At 39.6% G+C, this 9,184-nt stretch overlaps 1 protein-coding gene across 1 annotated transcript in view; it reads left to right on the top strand.

Annotated features, from left to right (window-relative positions):
* Nucleotides 1–8,442, top strand: part of LOC112156560 (proton myo-inositol cotransporter) — a 158,582-nt gene extending 150,140 nt beyond the window's left edge. The window contains exons 9-12 of the mRNA XM_036210240.1: nucleotides 2,642–2,772; nucleotides 2,857–2,975; nucleotides 4,300–4,452; nucleotides 4,984–8,442. Of these exons, the coding sequence (XP_036066133.1) occupies nucleotides 2,642–2,772; nucleotides 2,857–2,975; nucleotides 4,300–4,452; nucleotides 4,984–5,210 (630 nt within the window). The 3' untranslated portion in view covers nucleotides 5,211–8,442. The remainder of the gene's footprint in view (nucleotides 1–2,641; nucleotides 2,773–2,856; nucleotides 2,976–4,299; nucleotides 4,453–4,983) is intronic.
* The last annotated feature ends 742 nt before the right edge of the window (nucleotides 8,443–9,184 follow it).

The raw sequence follows: 9,184 nt of genomic DNA on the forward strand, positions 1-9,184 counted from the left end.
TCTATGGAAAATCCGCGATTAATGTGTCAAAAAAATTGTCGGCGTCAAGCACGTGTCAGATTAACGCGATTTTAACGCACTAAATCTGACAGCCCTAATATATATATATATATATATATATTTCAAGTTTAAACACTCCACTGTATTTCTTGTGCAAAAAAACAACAAAAATCATACTCTTTAAAGGGGCCATACCATGATTTTCTTCAACCTTTTAGAGTAAACTATATCCATATATGATCATATATTACCTTCGGAACACTAAAAAATGAATTACTTATGAAATATAAGTCATTTTTGTGGACCGTTTTAATACCCGGAAGTAAAACGACTCGATCTCTGAGGCTCCGCCTTTCGCTGCTTGTCGGTCCCGCCCATTTCACAACGTCATCCTTGAGCCAGCCTCTCCAGCGTGAACAAAATTTGTAAACAAATCCACATGACTAAAGATCTCTTCAGTCATTGGCCAGTAGCTTTAGGGGCGGGTCAAAATAGAAGAGGAAGATGGATGCCCTGCGCTGGCCAGGATTTTTCCCTTATTCAGCACTTTTTACTACAGTGGGGGAATCCTGCATGACGGTTACTGGGGACGCTACGGCTACAGGGACACACGCTAATAAGAGTTTGTGACGTGTAGATTGTCAGTAGAATCAATGTGGATCATGTTAAAAGTTGTTTTATTGAGCATGCATTCATCCGACTACACTTTAATGAGTTTCCATGTCTCAATGTTGTGGTTTTATTTAGTTGTTTTTAAGAGAATTCTGTTGGAACTACAATAGAGCTTTTAAGATGAGGTCACGGCAGTACCCCATGTGCAAAACGAGACACAAAAAAGCGAGTTATACATTTTTTAGTGGTGTTAAAATAAACACCTCAGCACCACGGCTGCGCGGAGAAAGTGGGTGTGTGTTCGTTATAGTCTGGGGGCGGAGCTTGCAGCACAGATTCTTCCTGGAGGGAGCAGTTTGCATTGTGCTTAAGTCGGCACGTTTCCAACCGCTCGTTTTCGTGGGTATGGGAGGGGCTGCTGCAGATAGTGCAGGTTTTTAGAGGATTACTCTCAAATGCATGAATGAATCAAAATATTGCTTTGGGGTTCTTTATAGTGAGGAATGAACAGTAAAATGCATTTAAAACCTCAAAAAGTAGACTTTTCATGGTGTGGCCCCTTTAAATAATAAGAGATTGATTCAGTCTGTCACTTTCATTTTCATTTGTTACTTCAGGACATTCATTAAACATCGAGTAAGAAACTGTCATTAGTGTGTGATCTCAGGAAATAAAAGCATCTTTTTTTCTAATGGACTCAGTGACCTGCCTGCACTCTATGACACACTTCCCGAACACACATGGGTCATTTGGAGAGATGAGAGCTTTTACCACACAGAAATTGTCTTTTTTCTTTTTTGCTTTGACCGCAGCAGCATGAGGTCACGCTGTCTCTTCAGACAGGACATCTCATTAGGAGATCTCCTCAGGATCAGCATGATCCCAAACTCTGCTTATTCTATTCAGCACAAAAACACAATTTAAATCAAATAAAAACATTTAATATTTGTATTTTGATGTTTTTAAAGACCGACAATCAGGAATTTATGGAGATGAAGCCAAAAACATGAAGCAGAAATTCTGTTATTTTTTAGGGAAGCTGTGCTAATTTGTTGAAGCATAAAGTTTGTAAAAAAGTAAAATTGGAGAATATTTAATATGATAAGAAAAAATAAACGTAGACTTTAGGAGTTATGTAACTGTGTGCTTTTTGCTAACTTCTTCCTAACTGTGCAAGTTTTAGTGGAAAAAATTAATAGTTGATAGTTAATAGTTGATAATTGATCAACAGATTTAAAAAAAATAAATTTTAATTAAAAAAATGTAATTAATTAATTGGGAAAAAAAACAGTTCAGCCCATTTATTTATTTTACTTTAAATGACAGTTTGTACTCAGGGAGCATGAATAACTTTGGGGAGCGCTGTTGCTATGGCAACTAATTCATTGGTATCAATGAATGAATCTGACCAAACTTGAGAACCAGAATATGACACACAAGAGGGAGAATCAACACAGAATCTCATCTGTTAGACAAAAATGACTTGATTGTAATAAACAACAGAAATAAAGCAAAATGAAAAATCATATTAATTATGTTGGCTTTTTAATAAATAGAAGGAAATAAGATGGATTTGGTACTTTTAACATGTCCTTGTGGCTTTTTTCTAATGATGGAGGACAATTAGTAAAAAAAAAAATCTTCAAAAAGACATTACTATTTTTTTGTTTTAATTGTTGTAAATCAAGAGCAGACGAAAAAATGTTGCTTATATGTTATAAAGAAAATACGCAGATTGGGCCACAAGGTCTAAATTCTCAGCAACTGGGAGGGTAAAGGGGGGCGGGGTTGCTCAAATGCTAAAAATTGCATACTCATAATGAAAAGAACACTTTTGCAATGCATCAAACGATGAGACTTTAGGTAATTTTTGCACTCTGGATGACTGTGTTTTTACTGCAATAGCTTTTAATTTCTTTTTTTTGTTTTTTTACAGATGATTAAATGAATCTAGAATGTCTTCTGTGTAATACCTGTTTGGGTTTGACATGTGCATCAGCATGTTAGTCCATGTCGGTTGTGTCTGCTCCTCAGGCTGTGTGAACCTTGCATGCTGGATCCCGGCTGCGGTTTCTGTTACCGCGAAAACAGCTCGGCGCTCCTCGCCTCCTCCTGTGTGCCGGTCAATAAGGCGTCCACGGAGCACGCGGCGTGGGGCAGGTGAGTCATGGGATTCCCACTGGGTTGGCCCGGTGTCCTGGCTTCACCTGACATCCAGCCTTTTTGCAACATTCCATCCTTCAGGTGCTCCAATTCAACGTTGATGAAAGATCAGACCTACTGGGCCTACAACTACTGCCCCACCTCCTACTTCTGGCTGGTTTTGGTAGGACTGGTGATGTATTTGGCTGCCTTTGCTCCAGGTAAGACCGGGGTAATTTATCTTTTAGTATTTGAAGGGCAAAATATTAAAATATAACCAATCCGTTCAGAAAAGTATTTTTAGTATCCATCACTCCATACATTTTTTCCAAATTTATCTTGGGGCCATGGGTTGCTGGAGCCTATCCCAACTACTGTTGGAAGAAGGCGGAGTACACCCTTGGAATCTGTGTTTTTTTTCTTATGATTGCTGCTTTTCTTTGTATGTCTTTGAAATATTTGCTTCTTTGGAGGCCAGTGTTGTCCATCATCAGCGTAGAAACAGACTAGTCCAACCATCCCACCTTAGTTCTCCTGTGACAGTAACCCATATTACAGATAAGAGTGAAAATGTATGTGTTAATATTCTAGTAATTATTATAATTATTATTATCTAGTTCGCCATTTCTAGTGCTCTCCAAATCTACTAATTCCAAAATCGAGTGTACTTGAAATTTCGCAAAAGTCTTTGCGAAAAATAGATGCTCACTAGATTAGCGAATATAGACCACAATGCATTACGGTCGAACAATTTTGAACAAAAAACATGTTTAAATGTAATATTTTTATAAACCATCCCAATCTTCATAATCAGAACACAGTAGAATCGTAAATAAATGTCGTGAAATGTTTCACTTTGTGAAATCAGTGACGTCATATCTGGTGTTTAGAAAAACGAAAGTAAAGTGGTGAACATCGTGTTCAAATTATCTTTAAAATCCGAGGCACTACATAGTCCCGCACTATGTAGATATTTAGTAGTTAGGGGGGAATTCGGACACAACCAGGGACTTCAAATTCGGATATGACTACCCCTCGATGACATCATCAATAGGCGCCGGTCAGCTACATTAGCGTGTAACCTCCAGAATAAAAAAACAAAAAGAACATCTGTTTTATAGCTTTAAAAAGTCATGCTAAAACCTAAAGTCAAAGGCAAAGGTATAGACAGTCAAAAGTTCCTATCTGTTACCCTTGAAAAAAAATTAATTCGGACTCCACTTCCCCTCCAAATGTCCCTACGATTGGAGGGGTAGTGGAAGAAGTCGGATTCTAAACTTTTATTGTTGGACAGGTTTCAAAGAAATGAAGAAAAAATTTAAAGAAGTTCAGCTTTTGAATCATCATCCAAATGAATGATTGTGTAACCATAAGTAGTGTTAAAAAAATTCTGATCTGGCTTCAAAACCCAACTTGAATCCATTAAACGCCATAACCAGTTTGGTGGTCTTCCCTTTTCCTGATCTGGTTGAACACTAAATGTGGAAAAACAAATCATCATCTATCAATCGTTGGCGTTCTACCCCCTTCGTTTCTGTCCTCCAGGTATGGGCCCAATGCCGTGGACCATCAACTCTGAGATCTACCCTCTCTGGGCGAGGAGCACGGGGAACGCCTGCGCCGCCGGAGTCAACTGGACCTTCAACATCCTGGTGTCTCTGACCTTCCTCCACCTGGCTCAGTACCTCACCTACTATGGTCAGTCCTGCGCCAAAGGCTGTGCATCTTAGCCCCGCCTCCCTCTGTCGGCGCAGCTCAGCTGCAGGTTTTCTCTTCAAACAGGCAGGAGCTGACCTTTGGCGAAACGAGAAAATCAATCGCGGCGGTGACAGTGGAGGCTTCCTGCGGTGAAGCAAGTTATTTATCGATTCGAGTCATTATCCCATTCGTCTGGTTAATGGCAGTCCTCCAGTATGTGGGACATGTCAACGCTGGAAGAGCGCTGACCTGGAGGTGGAATTTGGAGTGGCGTTCGCTTGTAAATAGGGATCATGGCGGTCAGGAAATCTCATTAAATCTATGCGAGGGCGCGTACCTGGTGTATGGCTTCTATCACGTGTCCTGTTTTGACTGGCAGTCTGAACGCAGTATTAAGAGTTTTCTACATCTTTGTAGACTTGCGTGTGCGATGGTTGTTGGATCTTCTCTTCGTTGTTGTTGTATTGCGTCTTTGTGCCTCGGCGTCCCCTCACTGACCGCGTGTCTCCTCTCTTTTCTTGCTCTCATCAGGAGCTTTCTTCCTGTACTCCAGCTTGGCTTTGCTGGGCTTCATCTTCATCTACGGCTGCCTGCCCGAAACCAAAGCTCGCCGCCTGGAGGAGATCGAGGCTCTGTTCGAGAACCAGCTCTGCTCCTGCGGCGCCTCCGATTCCGACGAGGGACGGCAGGTGGAGTACATCCGCGTCAAGGGCTCAAACTACCATCTATCGGACAACGACGCCTCAGACGTGGATTAGGGAAGGAAGCCTGTGATTGATCCCTCTCAATCTGTGTTTCATGCATTTTTTTTGGGGGGAGTCTGTGGAACATGCGGAGTGCGTGTAGCATTCATGCCATTTCGGGACTCTGGTTTCCCTCACCGCCAGGCGAAGACAACAACCCTTTCATCACGTTACAAATGTTTGGTGTTTCACTGTCTGTGTGGAGGGTGACCTACACCTTTTCAGGTGATAGACTTCACCTGAAGTAGACACTACACAGTAGAGGTGAGGCATGAAATAGTATGTGGGAAAACTCCACCTCATTCCAAAAGCTCAGCTGATGTTAGGAACTTTTGTTGTACTATTGTTAGTTTAAACACTTTAAAGACCCACTCCAATGAAAATCGTCTTTTTTGTGTGTGTTTTTAACCAGTTCTTACAACACATTCTCATTCCCAACTCGTCACACATAGATGTTTGGTTAAGGATCCCACCACGTCACTTTTTGATGTTTTGAGTGTCTCCAACTTGTCGTTTTTTGATGTGCTGGATGTTCGTAAAATCAAGAGTCTGCAACCCTCAGGACGTGGAGGCAGTACTGGTTGCAAACTGATCCTTGGTACTGGTATCCCAACCAGTACCACAGTCAGGTAGCACATCTGGTCCGGTGTCAGGTTAAGGTAAGGATACTGGTACCGGGTTTTGCTACTGGTGCCCTACGGGTTGTTGTACTGGACAGTTTCGGTTTGCGGCCCGGGTGTCGGGGACCCTTGATTTAATGGGAACAGCCAGCATGTCGTAAAATCAAGAATCAGCAACCCTTGGGACTCAGTACTGAACTTGGTACTGGACGCGGTACTAGACGCGGTACTGGAGGCAGTCCAGAATGTGGATACTCAATCCAGTACCGGACGCAGTACAGGATGTACACTGGTCCTCGGTACCGGTATCCTAAGCCAGTACCGGTACCCAAACCTTAACCTGGTACTGGTTCGCATCCGGTACCGCGTCCAGTTCGCACCCGGTAGCGCATCTGGTCCGGTGTCGGGTTAGGATTAGGGTACTGGACCGGTTCTGGTTCGCAGCCCGGAGGTTGGGGACCTGTGATTTAATGGGAACAGCCAGCACGTCAAAAAACGACAAGTTGGGGACCCCTCAAAACATCAAAAAGTGACGCGGAGGAGTCATTAACCAAACGCCAATATGTGACAATAAGGGAGTGAGAATGTTTTGCTTCTTGTAGCATGTTTTCTCTTAGTAGAGAACCTATAGAAAAGAATTTATGATTAAAACTGAATTTCTGAGTATTTCTTAACTCAAATTGCATTGGATCAGAAAACCGGATGCTCGAAAAAGCTCAGACTAATGGCTCAGCTACTGAAATGGGTGTACCAAAGTCTAGGTGTGTAAGAAATTATGAGCTTTCAACGCTCGTGTGCTCGTCTGAGCTGGTCTCTGGTTTAAAACTGTATGGCTGGATTGATCCAAGATTGCTCGTCATTATTTTTGCGCCGCTAATGCTAGCTTGAAGCTATGCACTTGCACGTGAGCGCGCAAACAGAGCTCTCAGCGACAGGGAGCTAACAGTCCCGCCCACAACCCAAAATTATATTTCTGGATATTAAATTTGTCTAAAATTTGTCTAAAACTGCATAGTCATAATTATTATTATTATTATTTTTTTTTTTAAATGGTTGGAGTGGGACTTTAAAATCCCAAGCCATCACTGTCGGCATAAACTGTAAAAAATGAAATATTGGCTCAATTAACAAAAGTTCTGTAATTTGTTTAATTTAACATAATTAGTTTTCATCAAATTAAAATTTTGATGGTTTACTCAACTTAACTTTTTGGATGAAGAGTGTTTTTAATTGATCCAATGTGTCACTTTTTACAGTGTATTTGCTCCAAATCAAACAGAAGGTGAGATCTTTTTAGAGATAAACCTAAAAGTTGATACACAAGAACAGCGACAGAAACGGATATAGGTCTTGGACAGAGGTGTTCATCGAAGAAAACGAATGAAAATGATATTATTTTGGAGGGGCGCCTCAAAATACACTGTAAAAAGTGAAACGTTGGATCAATTAACAAGAGCCCTGTAATCATTAGTTTTTATCAAATTAAAAATCTAAGTTAAGTAAACTCAAAATTTTAATTTGGTAAAAGCTAATCATTTTAAATGTAGCAAGTTATTTTTGTTAATTGTTCTAATTTTTCACTTTTTTCAGTGTAGCAGGTAACAATTGAGCATCTGAAAACTAAAAACTGAGTCAAAATTACTTTTATTTATGTTATTAACCTTTTAAAGCTGTGCTCACATAAAGAAATGAATGAAAGGGAGGGGTCACTCAATCCCGTTTTCATATACACTCAATGAAATGAGGTGAAAAAAGCTCAGAAAGTTTGTTTTTTGGCCCATGAATAGCTTTTCACCGTGTGTCTTCACCCCAACTTGCATCTGTACTGTGGATGTGTAAATATGCAACCCTGCTGCGAAAGCTTTCTAGACCTGTTGCTGCTAGTTCTTTCACTGCTGCTCAGTCTTCAAACTTCTCGTTTTTATCTGATTTTGTGTCAACATTTTGCTTCACCAGTAGCCTCTTTTACGTCTTGTACTTCTACCACTATGGTTATAAATAAGTGTCAAGCATCGTCGTTTTTGTACGGTCACCTCTCCTATGTGCCTATATCGACGACACCAGTACACCTCGTCTTTGTATCCTAGTTCACACCTTTTTCAGTCAGAAAAAGCTAACGAATGAAGAAAAACGCACTGCCAGAACATTAGAGAAGCACAACCCCCCTCATGCTAGGCTTTCATTTGCGAAAATCGGGGTTGCAGCACAATTCAAAGCTAAACGCCATATTTTTGTGATTTTTCCTTTGTTAGAGAAACTTGTAGGCAATTTACGAAAAAAAAAAAATATATATATATACCTAAAATAGTTATTTATTTAAATAACTAATTGTTTGACGTTTTGGCCTCAGGTAAGCAATTCTGTCACAATCAAATTTTATCATTTAATTCATATTTATTTTCATTGCCTTGTGAGGAAAATGAACAGAAAAGCGACATTACAAACTTGTTTTGTGTATTTCTAAGGTAAGGTTGTTTGTGTAACGGCTAGCAGAAATAATGTGTTCAAATGAAGCAGCAAACTTTATTTTCTGACATTTTATTGCATTCTAGACGTGAGAACATTGGTGCCTGAATGACATTTTTTTTTGTATGCGTGTTTATTTTCCTCATAAAGTGTACATTTTTGTTGTCTTCCTCCATTGCCTTGTGTTCAAATCAAAAAGTGTCATTTTTAGCAGCTGCTGTTTCCAAACTAAAGTATGTTTAAATGTATGAGGTACTGCAGTGCAAAGCCAGAGTGTGATTATTACACTTTTGTAATTACATGCATGAAGGCTTCTGGGGAACAAAATTCCAGTTCATGCAAAATTCTGTCCCCAACAAAAGCTCATAAAATCAAAGGTAAACTCCAGCAGAATCATAATTTTATTTTTATTTTTTTTTTTAACAAAGTTCTGATGGAAAAGGACTAGGTGAAAATACAGTGGACCAGCACCCTCAAGTGGTAATATATTTAAGTTCAAGCACAAACTATGGATCCGCTTTCACTGACTGGAACAAGGTAGTTAAATTGTAGCATTTAACAGACAAATCCAACAAACTGAGGCAAAATGAAAAGTTATGTTGTTTCCGAATTCCCTCACTACTTGAGTTGACAGAAAATTCTAAATTTGTAATAGTTTTTGGTCACAACAACGTTGATTTAAGAGGCAAAAATATTGTCTTGAATGTTATGGGAAAAAACTTAAATTTAATTCACACATTTTTAACTTGATGAAACTGTATCATAGAGAATACATTAATAACAAATTTAACATTATTTCGAAACAGCAAGTAGTCATTTAAAAATGTGTTTAACAACAAATGAGTTATTCTCACCATAAAGTGTTGAAAATTAGCTAAACTTTTTTCCCGCCAAAATTGGTTT

Source organism: Oryzias melastigma, linkage group LG23 (assembly GCF_002922805.2).
Source record: "Oryzias melastigma strain HK-1 linkage group LG23, ASM292280v2, whole genome shotgun sequence".
In the NCBI taxonomy this organism is placed as follows: Eukaryota; Metazoa; Chordata; class Actinopteri; order Beloniformes; family Adrianichthyidae; genus Oryzias; species Oryzias melastigma.